This window comes from Crocodylus siamensis, chromosome 8 (assembly GCF_052110815.1).
Source record: "Crocodylus siamensis isolate JL-2025a chromosome 8, ASM5211081v1, whole genome shotgun sequence".
In the NCBI taxonomy this organism is placed as follows: Eukaryota; Metazoa; Chordata; order Crocodylia; family Crocodylidae; genus Crocodylus; species Crocodylus siamensis.
Genome location: NC_143402.1, coordinates 41,334,172 through 41,352,035, shown reverse-complemented (window position 1 = coordinate 41,352,035; position 17,864 = coordinate 41,334,172). Strand labels below are relative to the sequence as shown.

General features: G+C 48.0%; 1 protein-coding gene across 1 annotated transcript in view; it reads left to right on the top strand.

The window, feature by feature from the left end:
• Positions 1-17,864, top strand: part of BCORL1 (BCL6 corepressor like 1) — a 47,476-nt gene that overhangs the window by 12,059 nt on the left and 17,553 nt on the right. Inside the window, exons 4-9 of the mRNA XM_090060164.1 lie at positions 65-2,641; positions 3,039-3,204; positions 3,490-3,570; positions 3,991-4,413; positions 16,318-16,547; positions 17,611-17,817. Coding sequence (XP_089916290.1) covers positions 65-2,641; positions 3,039-3,204; positions 3,490-3,570; positions 3,991-4,413; positions 16,318-16,547; positions 17,611-17,817 — 3,684 coding nt within the window. The remainder of the gene's footprint in view (positions 1-64; positions 2,642-3,038; positions 3,205-3,489; positions 3,571-3,990; positions 4,414-16,317; positions 16,548-17,610; positions 17,818-17,864) is intronic.

Genomic DNA, 17,864 nt, shown 5'->3' with positions numbered 1-17,864 from the left:
AGGAACAGGTAATTTCTCTTGGAAATGCTGGCTCATCTTTCAGGGAGTCCCTTTCTCTTTGCAGGTGGAGCTCACAGCAGTCAGCAGTAGTGGCAGCAATGCCCAGGGGCTGGATGCAGATGGCAGTGTGGAGGAGAAGCTGGGGCCTAAGCTGGAAGAACAGCCACCTGATCCGAAACCAAACCCAGAGTGTATTGGGAATGTGGTGAAAGATGATGCTGTGCCATTTCCTGTGGCAACTCAGGAAGATGACAGAGGGTTGGAGCCTGCAATCTCAGCAGCTGCAGATGAGAATAACAGTGGGATCAACCCTACACCCACAAGCCTCCCTGCTGACAAACAGGCTGATGGGTCTCCTGCCTGTCCCAAGGCTCCAGACAGTGAGCATGCCGAGAAAGAGAAGAGCACACTCAGTGCTGGAGCACAGGGGGCAGGAGTATCTGCAGTGGGGACCCCATCTTTGGTTGCTTCCAGTTGCAGCACTCCTGCCTCCAACCCAGCCACCTTCACCCTGAACAGAGTGTGTTTTCCCACATCTCAGGCTCCTGCTATGCAAAAAATGCCCCTGTCCTTTCAACCTGGGGCAGTTCTGACACCGAGTCAGCCCCTTGTATACATCCCGCCTCCCAGCTGTGGGCAGCCACTTAGTGTGGCTACACTTCCAACCACCCTAGGGGTTTCTTCCACACTCACCCTTCCAGTCCTGCCCTCATACCTGCATGAGCGCTGCCTGCCGGGGATTATTGCACCCCCAGAGCTGCACTCGTATCCCTATACCTTTTCTGTGGCCAGACCCTTAGCTCCAGACTCCAAAGTGGTGCCTGTGGAGGTAAACCAGCTAAGCTGCTCTTCCCCTTCAGCTGGAAGTGGTACTCAGCCTGCTGCTGAAGGCCCTTCCCCTGCTACAGATGGCTCTTCCCTTCCTCCCAGCCAGCCTTCCCTGCCTGCATCATGTGGAAGTGCAGCCCCACCATCAGGCACTGTTCTGCACACCAGGGCCCCAGGGGCTCCAGAGCAGCTTGCCCAAGGAGCTACAACTTCTCTTTCACCATTGAAATCCCCCCCACAGCTGGAGCGCGAGATGATCTCTTCCCCAGAGTGCAGTGAGATGCCCCTTGATCTGTCCTCTAAGTCCAACCGCCAGAAGTTGCCTCCACCGAGTCAGCGCAAAACACCTCCTATGCCCATCCTTACTCCTGTGCACACCAGCAGCAAGGCACTGCTCACCACAGTCCTGTCCAGGTCCCAGCGAGCAGCCCAGAGCACAGGCAGCAATGTCACTTCATGTCTGGGCACCACCCCTCCCTTTGTAATTTTCCCCGAGTTCCTGCGTAATGGGGAACAGGGCTCCTGGGTGAAAAACTCCACCACGCTCATTAGCACCATTCCAGGCACCTATGTGGGAGTGGCAAATCCAGTGCCTGCATCTCTGCTGCTTAGCAAGGACTCTAATGTTAACTTCAGCAGGGACCCACAGCACCTCCCTAAACAGGAACCTATTTCCATCATTGATCAGGGAGAGCCCCGAAATGCTGGGCCACCCTGTGGGAAGAAATCCAGCCAGGCTAGTTTGGAGGTACAGCAGGACCCAACTAGGCGATTCCTTCATGGCAGAGTCACTCCAGGGGCATCATTGTGCCCATCCAAGGAACTGTCTCCTTGGAATCCTGGTCAGGGAAGTGTTTATCCCCGATGCCCAGTAAATGGGAAACCTACTAGTCCCCAGCTTCTGCCTGTTGGGTGGTCTCCTTATCACCAGACCCCTCTGCTTTCAATTGGCATCTCTACACCTGGACAGCTGCCCCCAAATCAGAGTGGCCCCGCCAAACCATCCAGTGCAGGTGAACTTGCCACATTTCCCAGCATACAGCCTGCAGAATCCAGCACAGCAGCCACCAAGGCTCCTGAGGGGCTGCCCAGGCTTCCATCTCTAGACCAGGAAGCCCAGTCCAAGAGCAAGAACTGCAGGGCCTTGCCCAAGCTGTATGAGGAGCCTATGAATCCAGTTCCCATGGGTACAGCTCTATCGCCTCAAACCAATGCTGTGGATGCAAGGGGAGAAAAGGGGAGGCCAGAAAGCCCTTCAAGGAGCCAGGAGTATGGTGAACCAAAGGCTGAATCCAGCAATGAAAGCAGTGGACAAACTGAGGTTCCCCAGGGGAGCTGTAGCCTCAAACAGGTAGACACAAAACCTAAAAGTCAAGTATTAGCTGCCTACTTGTCACATGACCTGCCCATAGCAAATCAGCAGAGCCTGCGAGCTTCCTATGAGCTGCCTGTGACACCTGTGGAGGGACAGCACAAGGATCTGGAGCGTGAGGCATCCTGGGAGCAACCAGCCTCTGAGGCCCCACAGTGCATGCACCAGGTGGACCTGTGCAGGGTCAAGAAGGAGCGAGCAGAATGTGACATGCCATTCACTTCTGTAGCTTGTGTGCAACCCGGGGCTATTCCCAAGGGCTTCACTGATGCCAAATTCAAAGGAACGGGCCAAATTAAACAGGAGGTCATCATACACTGCAAGTCCAAGCGGCAGCATGATGGGCCAGCTAAAGAGGCCCACAAGAGACTGAAATGCAGAGCCCAAGGTGGAGAGGAGACTCCAAGCAAGCCAGGGAGCCGAAACCTGCATGGACGCAAGGTGTGTGAGGGATCCCTGAAGAGGGTCATTAGCCCCCAGAAAGGGTGCGAGTCATAGCAGGTAGATGGGATCAGGATTGGGATTCAGAGCTTCCTAGAATAATGCTGGTGACCACAGACAGAGTTAGGTTTAGAAAGGGGCCTGTCACTGGAGTCATAACTGTTTAGGAACAGATTTGAGAAACCTGGTTGGCTTTCCCTTCAGCATATTTAAGGGTGTCCTGGGGTTAACTGGAGTAGCAGGGTCTGTGGTTCATGCCTGAGGAGCCCGCGGGAAAGGTTAGCTGCAGGGTAATCACAGAGCTGGGGTTGTGGGGAACAGTTTTCTGGAATCTTTTTGTACTGCCTCAGCATAGTGAGTTGTGTTGAGCTTGGGCTGAAACTGTCCTTTGCTGCAGTGGCGAAAGCATCGTGATGACCTGCATGACAGCAGCAAACGAGAAAGCCGGGTAGGCCTGGCATCAGTGAAAGAGCACAACAGCCTCAGGGTGAAGCGCAAACGCAGGAGGCCAGCAAAAACAGAGGTTCCAACACCAGGTCATCATGGGGACAACAACGAGGAAGGTACTATTACAGACTTCACTGTTCTCCATGCTGTAGCATTGCCTGTGACACCTTGCTTCCCTCTTTCCCTCTGCCACCAGGGCAAGCCATTATCTCTCCTGAAGCTGTGCGTGCAGGCAAGGTGTGTGGGCTGTGGAGCTGGGCACTAGCCACAGCAAGCTAGAATCCTCTGTAGAGACCTAGCATGACATGATATATTGCCCTCCCCAGGCCAGCAGCCCTCCACTTACACCAGAATTCTGCTTCTCAGTGGTATTAGTCCTGAGGGCTCTCCTTTCTCCCCAGGTTACCTTGAGAAGAAACCCAAGAACAATTTCCGGGACTTCATCCCAGTTGTTCTGAGCAGCCGGACACGCAGTCAATCAGGTTGGTAGCTTCAAAAGATCGAGACCAGCCTCTGCCAGGCGGTTTCAGCCAGTAGAATGGCTGAGCCAAGATGCCCTTGTCTGTCAGGCACTGTGAGTCCTGCATTTATAGTTTCATAGTTTCTAGGGTCGGAAGGGACCTGAGTAGATCATCTAGTCTGACCCCCTGCCATGGCAGGAAAGATTATTGGGGTCAAACGACATTTGGCTGTCAGGAGTCCCTGAACTGTTTGCTGGGCCTTAGGGGAGCATGTCCCTACTAATCTGGTTCTATTGGGATTTTTGGGATTGGAAGGTTTTGTTGGGGTGCCAGAGAAGAGCTCTTATTTCTTAGCTGGGAGAGACTCTTTTAATGGATGCTTCCCCTTTGCGTAGGGAGGGTCTCTTAACAGGTAGAAATGCCTCTTGCATATTCTTGCAGGAAGTGCTGGTGGCTCCTCTGCTAGCATGACAGGAGAATGTGATGCGACTGGCCAGGAGATCTTACCACTGCTGGAGGATGAGCAGGAGGAGGAGGAGGATGAAGAGGCGGAGCCGTCCTTGAAATACCGCAAACTGAGGAAATCCCATAGGACTTCTCGTTATCACAGCCGCAGAGCCAGAGACCAATCTCTGTCAGAGAGAAGTAGCTGCCACCTGAGGAGGACTCGGGAGCTGCCATGGAGAGTGGAGTCACCAAGGCAGCTATGGGATCTCAATGAGGAGGAAGAGGAGGACAGCCACATCAAGAGGAAGAAGAGGAGACGGCAGAAAAGTCGGAAATACCAGACGGGGGAGTACTTGACTGAACGAGAGGAGGAGGAACACATGAGCCTCTCCCACAAGAGGCGGAAATTGAAAGCAGGTACTAGACCTGGCCAGGGGAAGGGGGTCTTTGTTCCATCTGCTTGTTCAGCACGCCCTTTTTCAGGCAGGGATGGTGTTCCAGTGCGGTTGCTAGAGTCCTGCCTTAGAACCCAAGCCCCTGGGGTCATGGATGCATGTTCTGCTCTCCAGGGCTTATCTCCAGTACCACTGTATTACCACTACAGCTAGCTGCCAAGCAACTTTTGGCTTCTCTGTTTCAGGGGCACTTACATTACACAGCAGTGTTAATTCAGCTCTGGCCCTACCACTCAGTGTACATTGGGCTGAGGAGGAGAGCCCAGAACAATTGGGCTGGGCCTGTGTGAACTCTACAGAAAGGTTTCCAAAGATAGTGCTGTCTGTGTCTAAAGTAAAGGAAATTGGGAGCATCACAGTTCAGATCAACTTCTGTACTCTTTGTTTTCTATATACAACTAACTTTTGAAGCTTACCCAGTAGAGCACAGGGGAAGCTTTGTCCAGCAGGAGCTCTGGAGAAGGTGGTTGGGAGCCAGGAGCAGGATGATGTCTAGGAGCTGGTAGTGAAATCATTTAATCCCAGTTCACATATGGGAATTGCTTCCTGCTTCAGCTAAGTTGTTGCCTTGTTTTTTTAGTTATCACAGCCTGGGACTGTGGTTGAGCCAGTGACCTAGATTCTGGTGAGTGTCAATAGCTCCCCATAATTACCCACTAAATACCCAGGAGCTACCCAGGAGCTCCTGGGTATTTTGAAGTGTCTGAGGCTTTGTGGCCACCTGTCCCTACTGTGCTGCAGTTACTTTTCAGAACTTTGGAAATAAGTGAACATTGTTAGCTTCCAAGGTTGTGGAGCAGCTTAGCCAGTGTCTAAGCAGTCCTGCTGATACTTTCTGGTTTTGGTTGTAAGTGTCTGCCATGGGACTAGTGATATCATGAAAGGAAACGCTCCTATCATTAAACCAGGGAAAGTGCCTCTCCAGAATGTGCAGTACCTATTACTGCCCTAGGGCATGGGAGGCAGAAGAGTGTTTTGCCCCTCAAGAAGTTTATACGTGAATTATGGCTTGTGAGGCAGGAAGCAAGTCAGATAGTGATAGCGGTATTTGTGTACTTGCCAAGCAAGCAGTCCAGGCCAGTTTGAAGGTTAGACACCAGAAGCTGACTAGAGTTGGGTTTATTCAGTGCTTAGATTGAGCTCACACAAAGTCAAAATGTTACAGAAAGTGGTGCTGCTGATTTGGGAAGGAGCATTCTTCACTCATCTTTGTCTTGAAGCTATGTCACAGCATGATGCTATTGGGTACTATGCTTCTGAAACTAGCTTCTTTCCTATGGTTCTTGTAAACCTGGGTGCTGACCAGTAGTGCTCATTAGAGATAAGGATAGGATGCTTTATCAAAACTTAAGGACATTAACAAAGTATTGTGGTGCCTAGTCTTCACCCCACATAAACCTCAGTAGTTTCACTTGGTTATTTTGTTTCTTGTGTTAACTTGCCCTACAGTTTCTTGCTGAACACTTAAATGGTGGAATTATATGTTTGGAAGGAACATCAAAGGTCATTTAGTTTAACCAGTGCTCCTGTGATACCTGAAGTGAGTGGAAAGGAAGTAAGGAGTTAAATACAAGCTCATTTTGTGCAACCTCTTTTTTGTGTCGGGTACAAGTGCTTGCATAAGCTGGATAGCTAGTCTAGAGTTTTATATTGTCAACTGTCACTGGTACATAGATGCCGTCCGCATAAGATCAGCAGCAAAGTCCTGGCTAGACTTCAAGGCATTTCTGGCCCTTCTCCCTTTACCTGTTCCATCAGTTGTGGTATATGAAGGCATGGGGACTAAAAGGGGCTGTTTAAACCGTGTGTCACTTTTTATGGAAAGACTTTTTAAAAGAGGAAGGTCTTGCAATATTTCCTAAAGATGTTCAGCCTCTGGATTCAGCTGATCTCTGGAAGACTGTCATAGCCCCATCCCCTTGACCATTACGTACCAGTATTCTCTATCAAGAATGATTGGAACCACTGCAGGCTTGGAACACCTACCCCTGCTGTGTCAAGTAGGTGCATTAATGGCTCCTTGCCATCCACTTGCAGAGATGTTCCATGGTATGACCGTGGCCAGGATAAGGTAGCATTGTAGCAATCAGTGTTGTATCCTGGTCTGGACACTGATTTTGAGAAATCCAGGATTTTGGTTGAGGTCATATGTTATTGGTACTGGGTGGATACAGGAAGAGACCATCCTGTTCACCCTGTATTATTACCCTGAAACACCAGTAATTTGCATCATGCCCACTGTATATAGAGTGGAGCCTTGACCCTTCCCCATCCCAACTCCCCACTACTGCCAAGCTAACAGTGTTTCACATCCTTCTCCTTTCCCATGTGCAGTCTATGTCCAATTCCGCAAACAGTCCTTTTCCAAGCACCCTTATCCTGAATGTTTTATCTGAAATATTTAAATACTACAGCAGTGACTACACTAAAACTTAAGTAAGAATAAAATAAAGATGGTCAAACTGCTAGGTGACAGCACAAAGCACCTTGGCAGTGGGAATTTGATGTGAGGGAGTAGGAAGTAGAGCAGGGTGGTCAATTATTTGGGCCTGCAGGCCACATAGGGAGTTTTGGTGAGCTGTCCTGTGCTGGGCCAGAACTGTGCCTATCTCCCTCCCCCACACCTGTGCCATTCCTGGGCTCTGCCCTGGGCCCTGGCCGGGATGGGGTTGTGGATGGGTGGCAAGCAGCACTGGGAATGATACTGGCATGCTGGGCTGGGGTGGGGATCCTGGGCTAAGCAGCAGCAGCCTGCAGAACCCAAACAGTAAATGGCAGCTCTGGGCTTTGGTTTGGGTGTTGGGAGCTGAAGAGTTTTAGAGCAAGCAGAATGCAAAGGACTCCTGCCAGCTCTGCAGTCCCTGCAGGGGCTCACCTCTTTCTGCAGACACCCCGACTCCTGGCACAGCATAGAGCTGAGCATTAACCCAGCCTGAATGGCATTGGAAGAGACATAAACAGGCACCCTTTGCAGCCCTGGGGGCAGCTAAAGGAGTCTGAGAGACAACAAAGGGCTGAATGGAAATGAAAGCTTTGTGGTGGGTTGGGACTTGGGAGGTAGCAGAGCCACTGCCAAGGTGAGAAGCAGTGGAAGGCCTGGGCTGCATGGAGGGAGAGCACAAGTCAGGCAAGGTTGCATGGGGCACGTCGGGTGGTAAGTGCTGGGCGGGAGCCACACAATGGGGGCCACGGCTGGAGACAATGTTAATAGGGGCAGTCGGGAGCAGCAGCTCTGCAAATGCAGCCACTCACTGCTGGGCTCCTGTCCCAAGGCGCCCAGCATGGGGTCGCGCCCTGCAGCCCATGTTGGGTGGGCTCTGATGCTCTTCCCTCCAATTGCTGGGGCAGGTGGGTGAGAGTGGCGCCTTGGTGCTGGGGCTCTAGCTCAGAAGCCAGCATTTTTAACTCAATATAAGCCTCCACTATTTTGGCAGGCATGTCTGGTGCCATTGATTATCCCAGCTTGGGCTGCCCTCTGCGTCTGGGCTGGACAGGACTGAAGAACCTGTAGTGGGCCAGACAGAATCCCTCAGCAGGCTACTGTATTTTCCCATCCCTGCAGTAGAGGCTACAGTTGCATTTTTTTATACGCTGTACTGGTTTCTGAATTAACTGCCTCAACTAAGCAAAGAGATGTTGGCATTATTCTATCCAACACCTCCACTTAGTGTCCTGCTGCATTCAAAACAGCAAACAAGGTGATGAGAAGGAATGGGATGAAAAAACCCCACAGGGAATGTTAAACCACTGTAAATCAACATTAGTGATCACTTAAAGTATTTGTTTAGCTCTGGCCATTACCTTATCTCTAAAATAATGTTAAGGGGCTTCAGAGATGGAGCATGGCGAAGATTAGAGGCCTGGACATATTTGCGTATGAAAAGAGAGTGAAAAGATGAGGGGTGTTCACTTTGAAGAGGAACTTTCTAAGAGTGCACCCAATTATTTATTTATATGGAATACGGCGACCAATAAACAACCAGAACAACCTATAAAAAACGGCGCTGAGGAACAAGGCGAAAGTGACAGTTTTAGATTTTATATCCTTTGCAAAGCATTGTCAGTAGCCTGGTGCTGGTCTTTAATGCAGCCATTAAAATGATGACTAGGTCATTCCTCCATGAAGTGTGCTATAGTTTGGATTTCTCCATACTCACACTTGGGTTCTTTAATAAAATTCCATTTATGTAGTAGGTAGTTGCATCTGCCTTGTCCAGTACAAACCCTGTTCAACATCCAGTGCTGCCTTGGTAAAGCAAAGCCAAGGAGTTTAGATATGGGGTCCATGATAAGAAATTTATTAATGATGTCAATTGTTCCATTGCTGGATCCATTTTTCCTTGATGTCAAATTTTTCATCATTCTGCTCTTTTTCTGTACTCCAAAATGGCTTTCTTGATCTAAGCCTTGGTCTAGGGGGGTCATTAAGTTCCTCAGAAATTGATTGTGAATTGATTGTAAGCAGTTTTTTTGTAGACTCTTAAAGTAGCCTGTTTACGTCAAAGATCAGGAGGTGGGATGTGAGAGAGAACAGATTGCCAAAGAATAGGAGTGGATCCGTGCAAGTACCTGTTACGAGTCTCTTTGTTTTATTCAGCCAAAAGTAGATCAGGTTGGTACAGGTTCTGCTTCGCAAAATCGGGGCACAGTACTCAGCTGCTGAATAAGCAAGGGCCAGCACCGATGTTCTGAGAGCTTCAGCATCACTTCCCCAACTTGTACCAGCCAGTTTTGAGATGATGTTATTATGTGTGGCAAGTTTGTTATTTCTACATGATGCCTATAGGTGAGACTATGGTTGAGGTGGATTACTAAATATTTGGGGTTGAATTCATCGTTGACCCAATTGTAAAGGTAAAAAAAAAAAAAAAAAAAAGGAATAGTCTACAGAAGATAGCTAGGCAGACCTGAGTACTGTTCTCAAAACACAATAGGCCCCACAGGCCCCTGGCAGACATCAAAACAATGGCAGGGTTGGAGGAATTTTATGCAGCATTCTACATATTATTCTGCCTGCCATGCCAGATGTGCATAAAATTCTTCCAATCCCAACTATGCTATTGTAGAGTTGCCCCAAGCCCAGTCCTTCAGATTGGATAGAGCAGTGTTTCCCAACCAGTGTGCCGCAGCACAAAAGTGTGCCATCAGAAATGAACAGGTGTGCCATGGAATTTTGCCATGGCAATGAACTACGGTAGGTATGAGGATGGGGAATGCCTTAACAGGTGTGCCATGGAAAATTTATATTAATGTAAGTGTGTCTTGGGCTGGAAAATGTTGGGAAACACTGGGATAGAGTATGGCTCTGTCCCAAATCGAGGACTGCCTCTAGCCCCCAGCAGGTTTCAGACCTGGGACTGACCTGGGTTGGTCCAATAATCAGCTGATTGTTGGATCTGGCCCTGGCAGTCCTGGTGTCAGTTTTGAGACCCCACACTTTCTGGGAACAGTGTGACAATCAGTTGATTGTCAGTGGTCCCAGCGCTGCCAGCTGCATGCGCAATTTTCAGAAGTCCCAGGACACTCGGAACCAGGAGGCTGTCTCACATCTTGAGGTCCCTGTGGCTAACTGCCTGCAAACTGCCATTTTAAAGTGCCTTGCCTTGCAGCTTCCTCTCAGGAGTTGCAATACAAAGCAGGAAAGGCTGATGGGCCCAGGGGCTGCCAGGTTTCTGGTGGGAGGGCTGGGGAACCTTGAAACCCATTTTCAGCATCTTGACTGAGGCTGTTCTGGTTCCAGTGCTAACCCCCAGCCCTGTACCAGCACTAACATCCAGCTGATTGTCACTTTATCAGATAGGTGGTCAGTGAGGTGGAGGAGGGAGCAGTGCATTTTGGGATGCCAGAGGACCCAGCAAAGACCATAACCCGACCTGTGACATGACAAACATTCAATTTAAAGCTTGATAGAAACCAGCAACAAAATGTTCTGCATTTTTCAAGCAACATTTTTCTGGCTGCAGCTATTTTTATTCTGCAATAATTACTTTGGACATGTAGCATGTATAAATTTATTGTGCAATTAAACTAGTTAATTGCACAACATATGGCATATGTATCAAGCGCCTCAATTATACTGAAAAGCTGAAAATATTGGATATTTGCATGAATAACAAATGCATTTGATTATGTTAGGTAAGATTCAATGAATTGTGCAGGGGTATACATCTTTCTCCTTTCCAGGCATAGATCAGCCCCTAACTCAAGAGGTTGAAAAATGACTTCCCTATAAACAGGCCCTCCCGTGGTTTCTGGCTTTGGGATTGGACACACCTTCCATTGAAGTGTCTGGTGCTGGGCATTGCTAGGATCTGGGTAGATTGAGCACTGGTTTGATCTAGCCTGGCAATTCCTATGTTTATTCCATTAGGAAGGACTATAGTCCTATAGTGTCAATCCTTGCAGCCAATCCAACATTTTACCATGAAACAGGATGGCATGAATACTGTGAATGATATTGTGAATGCTTTCTCTCCTCCTTCTATTCTCAGACTCCAAATGTACAAGATCTTTAAACCCATACAATTGACATATAGTGAGGGGTTTGTAGTTAATTTGCTTGAGTTTTGGGTAAAAAAGGGGCTGTGAAATACTTGGGAGCAGCTTTGCTTTGAGCATAGGAAGACCTTGAAAGTTCTACTGCTCGTATTCCTCCGCAGAATCTTGATGTGATACAGGCCCCCAGTACCTACCCCTGGAGAAGCCTGGCATTGCCCTGAGATGATTTGGAGCCATGTACAGGGCTCCCATTCCTGCCCTGCTTTTTGTTTGTTTATTTGTTTTTTTGGCCCTGCATGGACTTTGAGCAGCTGTTACCTGTGTACCTCAGCAAAGCATTGTCACATGGGTCTTGCCAGTTTTTCTTAGGTGGTTTGCTATAATTCCCCTCTACCTTAGCTTAGGTGTACCGGTGTTTGATTGTAGGTAGACATTGGACTATTTGCTTAATTAGTGGCACCAAGAAAAAAAAAAGTGCCTTTTTCTTGTATCTGCCACTAAAAATGGTTTGGCAGAATGTTTTTAAAAAGTGTGTAGTGTGTTGGAAAGCAGGGCCTTGAATTACAGTTACATGGCCATAGAAATTACTACAGAACTGTGCTGGGAAATGTAAACTTTTGTTTTTAACCAAGTAATTCTCTCAGCCTTGTGGTGAAGAAAATTTTCAGATATGCCCAGTGCAGCAGCTGTCCTGATTGCACTGGATGGAAGAGACCAGCAAAGGGGAAAATTCTGTGGGCTGCATGGGTTCCCATATTTACTGGAATCCAAGACAATGTTTTTTTCCCCTCCCTTAATCAACATGGGGGAACAAAAAGCCTTGTCTTAGATTTGAGTATGGGGCCATGCCAGAACCAGAGCTGCTACCATTACTGCTGCTTGGCTGGGACTGTAGTGGCTCATGTAGTGGGGAAGGGAGCATGCAACAGGGGATTGTGGTGCCTCCCATGCAGTGCGGAGAGGCTGGGAGAGGACTGCAGGGTAGGGGGAGAAATGGGGGAGAGTGTACAGTATGTGGGAGGGTGGATGGCACATGGGGGAGACCGTTCAGCAGCAGGGGAGCTACTCTGGCTCTAGCCCTAACTCAGGCCAGAGCTGCTGCCAGTGCCAGGCCAGGCCAGGGCCGAAGCCACTGCATGCTCCATGCCCTGGACTGGGGCTAGAGCTGGAGCCAGATCATTCCCATAATGTAAGCAGCAGGGGTGGGGGGCAGGTGGTAAGTGGCAGGAGGGACAGGTGTTGGGGGTAAGGGGTGGGAGTCAGGCTGCTGGCCTCCATGCCACTTGTCCCCCACTGCTGCTTTGTCCCCCACTGCTGCTTTCCCTACCACAACAGTGGGTGGGACACATTTAAGATGACCCTCCACTAATTATATTCTATACAGGGAAAACTATAATTACTGGGCGGTTGTCTAAAATTTGAAATTGTCTTGGATTCAGGTAAATATGGTCATTGCGTTTAATATGCAGCATGGGGTACAGGGCTTTACCTGAAAATAATAGGAGTATAGTTTTCCTTCCAACATAAGGAGCGAGAGAAGCTGGCAGAAGGCATGATGCTGAAGGATAGCCAACATGGTTTAATTGCAGGCAGGTCATGTCTGACCAACCTCGGCGCCTTCTACGATCAAGTAACGAACCGCTTAGATGTGGGAGATGTGGTTGATGTCATATACTTGGATTTTAAAAAGGCCTTCGATATGGTCTCCCATGATGCTCTTATAAAAAACTGGGGGATCATGGGCTAGTGGAGTCCATGGTCAGGTGGGTTGGGAACTGGCTAGGGGGTCAAACCCAGAGAGTGTTAGTGGAAGGGTCTGTATTGTCTTGGCGGAGGTGGCCAGTGGTGCCCCGCAGGTTTGGGTTCTTTGTCCTGTGCTGTTCAACATCTTTATCAATGATTTAGATAAGGATGTGGAAAGCATGCTGGCCAAGTTTGCGGACAATTCTAAGATATGGGGAAAAGTGGTCACACTAGCGGGTAGGAGGCAGATGCAAGCAGACCTGGACAAGCTGGAAAGGTGGGTGGAGCAGAACCAAATACAGTTCAGTGACTATAAATGCAGAGTGCTTCATTTGGGGGAACTAACCAGCGACATGAATATAGGTTAGGAAGAGATGTCCTGGCCAGCATGATGGCTGAAAGGGACCTCAGGGTTATAGTTGATCACAGGATGAACATAAGCTACCAGTGCAAAGCTGTAGTCAACAGAGTTAATAGCATACTGGGATGCATTAGCTGACCTGTCATGAACAGGGCTAAGGAAGTGATACTTTCTTTCTACTTGGCACTGGTGAGACCCCAGCTGGAGTACTGTGTCCAGTTCTGGGCACTGCACTACAAAAAAGATGAGAATCTTGAAAGGGTCCAGAGAAGGGCCACAAGAATTACTAAGGGCCTGGAGGACAGACCTTATAAGGAAAAGCTACAGGATCTGGGACTGTTCAATCTGGGGAAGAGAAGACTGAGCGGGGACTTGGGGGCCATGGATAAGTATGTAAGGGGTGAATATAGGGATCTGGGAGAAAAACTCTTCACTAGGGTGCCCCAGGGGAGGACAAAGAACAATGGCCATAGACTGTTAGGGGATGGTTTCAAGTTGGATATAAGGAAGAACTTCTTTATGGTAAAGGTGACCTGAATCTGGAATAGGCTTCCCAAGGTGGTGGTACAGTCCCCAACCCTAGAAGCCTTCAAGAGGAGACTGGACAGACACCTTGCTGGGGTAATTTGATCTTAGCAGTATTCCTCCCCAGAGCAGAGGGGTTGGATCTGAAGATCTTCCGAGGTCCCTTCCAACCCTTAATTTGTATAATTCTATGATTCTGTGTCTCCTATATAAAGATGACACCCTGACTGCAGCCTGAATTACTGTGCTGCTACCAGCCAGCTCCAGTTAGGATAAGTTTTCAAAGCTCTAGAACTCGTATAACGTATCCATTTTTAGGTGCCTTTTTGAAAACAAATCCTTTGCCACAATAGCATTTATTTATGAAGAAAACCCCCAAATCCACTCAAAAGAAACTCTGTTACAGTGAAGTATAGAAAAACCTTTACATTCTCTAAATTACAGCCAACTACTGAAGGGCAAACTGCTCATACTCATGATCTCCCTGAGAATTTAATCCAACAGCTGTTAACATAGTTAATGGCAACCTGTGCTCCGGAAGACTTTGTACATGAATTTACAGGAATTAAAATTGTGGTTAGTCAGAATGTGGGTAATACAAAACCCAAAGTGCCAGCCAAGGTAACTTCGGAATGAGTAAGCTGTCTATCCTCCTTCTCTTCAAGACATGTCACTTTTGCCTGGCAGTGTTGGCCAAAACTGTTTTACCAAGGGAAGTTAGAGTTCCTACTAACTTGATAGCAAAAGCCTTCTGGTAGAAATTGGTTGTATTTTTCCATACTGAGGGACCATCCTCTTTGTGTAATGCAGTGATACAAAATGGTGTTTGTGGAGTTATGAAAAACTTGCCTGGTGTTCTACGAAGTATGCTGAATCTTTCTTACCCTGTCCCTAATGGGGAAAGAGCTCTTTGTTTATGCGGATTGCTGTACTGATCACTTAAGCCTCCACACATAGCCTTTATCAGCTGTGCATGGTGCACACATTTCCCTGGGAGAATGGCAAGTGATGTAATCCCTTCAGAAGAGCGATGGGGAGGTGAAGGGATGTGCCCAAAGCTGGGGAGGGAGCACACATGGGAGTCTGGCTCCCCAAATCATGCCCAGACTTCTCTTTTATTTCAGCCTTACACAGTCAGTTAGACAGTGGTTTCCTTGGGCAGCATCCATTCCTTTGCCTGAAAAGTGCTTTGTTCCCCTGTGGCTTGCTTTAATCAATCCCTGCTAATCTGTAACTCTGGAAAGGCCCTGTACATTTCTCTGTCCTCAACACCATTTTCTCATATCCTGTTTCAGTATTTTCCATTCTCATTGTGCTCTTGAATGTATACAAGTCTGTGTCCTAAAATCAAAGTCTTACTTAAATGCAGACAACTCAATGTCTTAAAATCAAAGTCTAACTTTATTAGTACAACAAGTGTTATCTTGGCAGTTGCTATATTCAGAGAGAGAAAAACATTCAGTACTGTAATTTCACCCAATCCCAGAAGTTACTTTGCTCAACGGAAAAGATGGCCACTCAGTTCCTGGAAGCAAAGGGTAAGTCATGGGCTAAAACAGTCTAGGACAGATGTTGAAGGCTGAATTTATGACAACAATGAACTTTCTTGCTCCCCCTTTTTATGTTTTTCTTCAACTTTACTCCTTTGACTCTTTACTTTCAGATTGGTCTCTCTGCAGTCAACATACTGTTCATCTTTTATCCCATCAGCATATACTTTTTGCCTAACAAACCCATTACAAGCACACCTCCTAATTTGGCCTTTTTTGGGTGTCTACTTTGGACATTGTCCATTGGTCTCCCTTAGCACCTTTCAGTAATGTATCCAATTCAGTCTTCCCTCTGATTCAGCTGGTTAGTGCCAAATTCAGTTAATTGGAGCTAGTAACAAGACCATTGCTATGTTATGTTAAAAGAACTTCTCACAGTGATAAAAAAAAAGAAGAAGATATAATGAGCACCTATGAGCTCTACAAAAACAACTCACAGCCAGCTAATAATAAAAAACAAAAGTTAATAAGGGCAGAACTTAAGCAATGGTTAACTAAGGCTAAATATAAACAGTACTATACGCAGGTGCAACTTCAAAGCATTAAACATACATAACAAGCTACCCTAAAGGGGGTGTATGGCAGGGGGCGGGGGGGAGGGAGGGGGGACTCTTATTTCCATTGAGGAACTTTAGCTTACAACTTCCTTCCTTGTGTGGGGAGGAAAAGAGAGATCATTGAAAAGCCTGTGCAGGACGTGGCTCTGGAGGAGGTATCAGTTACTATTTGGTGATACGAAGGGAATGCCTTCTTTCTTCCAGCATGTGTGTATGTATAGCTACTGGAGAATATGTCAACAGGATGAGAACTTGCATTCTTTTCTCCTGTGTGCTCTCTCAGCCACTGGGCAACATCTAGAAAAACGTTGTAACCAAGAGTGTAAGTAACCAGCCCTAAACCTGCTTAGAATAGAGACCTGTACAGGGAAAGGCCTGTTCAGACCAATAGAACTTTCAGCTAGCATGCATCCTGTTTCTTCATTTTCAGTGCACTACTCTCATGCCAGTATATGTTTACTCTTCTGTACTCTGCTTCTAGACTGACTGAATATGACTTTGATGGCTCTGGAATCAAGTTGATGCATGGTCACCAGAGTTTTGTGGGAACTGGCTGCTCTTGCCCCATAGATGGGGATCTTGGCCTTTTTTTATGCATTGTATGGACTCTCTTCACTCCTGTTTCCCCTTAGATTTCAGGTACCGAAAGCAGAAGGACTCTGTACAAGGCAAAGGCACAGGGCTGCGATTGAGAAGCAGGCTTTCTCCATCCTCTCTGAAGTCCCAAGGGCGCCCAGATTTCCGAAACGGCTTCCTTCTTGATCACCCAGACAACTCCTCCATCCAGGAAGCGCTAGAGAAACCATCAGGAAAACGCAAATGCAAAACCAAACATCTGGCCGGGCTCTGTGAGGAAGGGAAGGTATGATTCAGGCCTAGGGACAGGATTCATCAAGGCCCTGGACAGACATAACAATTGAAGCACTTCAAAGAGCAAGCAGGCAGGTGTACATGTCCTTTGCAGCACTCTGAAAATAGCAGAAGGGCTCCAAAAATAACCCTTGAGGAAACTCTTACTATTCAGAAGTTTATTACTTTGAAACACTTCCTATTACATGTGCACACTCTACGGAGCATGATAGAATGGCTTAGTCTTCCAGTATCCCACAATGCTCTGCTTCTTCGTCCCCTCCTTTGCTCAGAGGAAAGTGAGAAGAGTAAGGCAGGCTGTCAATGAGTGCTCTGCCTCTGGTCTCCCTGCCTCCTGACTCCCCCGCACCACCACTGGAACAAGTAAATCCCAGAACTGGGAGACCAGAGTCCCCTGTTTCTCTCTTGGTTTGATGAAAAAGGTGTTCTGGGAAAGACGGCAGAGAGAGCATGGAGATTGCTCACTGACAGCTGGCTCTGCTTCCCCTCAAGAGACGGGCTGCAGAGTGCTCACAGAAATTGAGCGAGCCATTGATCAATGAGTACTCTCTTGCATGCTCCGCATTTTTTCTCCCACAGCATCTCTCCCCCCACTCCATGTAGGACTCAAGAAAGTCCAAGAGTAGGTGTAGTGGGGTCATTGAGGTTTCTGTCTCCCAGTTCATGGGGGAGGTGCTCCAGTAAAGTAGAAACAGCATGCAGAAGAGAGCACTCATTGACAGGTGGCTCCACTGCAGAGTGGAGGCTTCACTGCACAGTGTTCATGGATGGGGGCTTGCAGGGTGCAGCAGCTCTCTGCCACACCCTGGCTGGAGAGGATACTGCTGCATGGAGCTGGAGCGATTTTCAAGCACTCCAACACAGCAGAGGTTGTATCTCTGTGTGCAGCTGAAGCACTCCATTTTTTTAAGTGTTTCAAAGAGCAGCTGCTTTTTGAAGCACTTCAGATGTTATGTCTGTCTCTCCATCAGCTCACCATGCACAGGGCGAGTGGTTCCTATAGCCAGCCTTGTCCAACTGTGCTGAAGAAGCTTCTTTCATCCTTTGTTTTCTAGGTGAAAGGGCGATGGAATCAGCCCAAGCTGCGCTCTCTGAAAAAGTCCCCAGAGCTCTGGTCACTCTGTAAGTCACAGCGGGTCAGCCCAGAGAGCTCCTCTGAACTACCCGTGTCCCAGCACGTCCCTCCTGAAGCTCGGCGGCTGATTGTAAACAAGAATGCTGGGGAGACTCTCCTTCAGCGAGCGGCACGGCTTGGCTACAAGGTGAGTGCTGGATCAGAGGATGTCTCTGAAGATCACTGCTGTCTCCT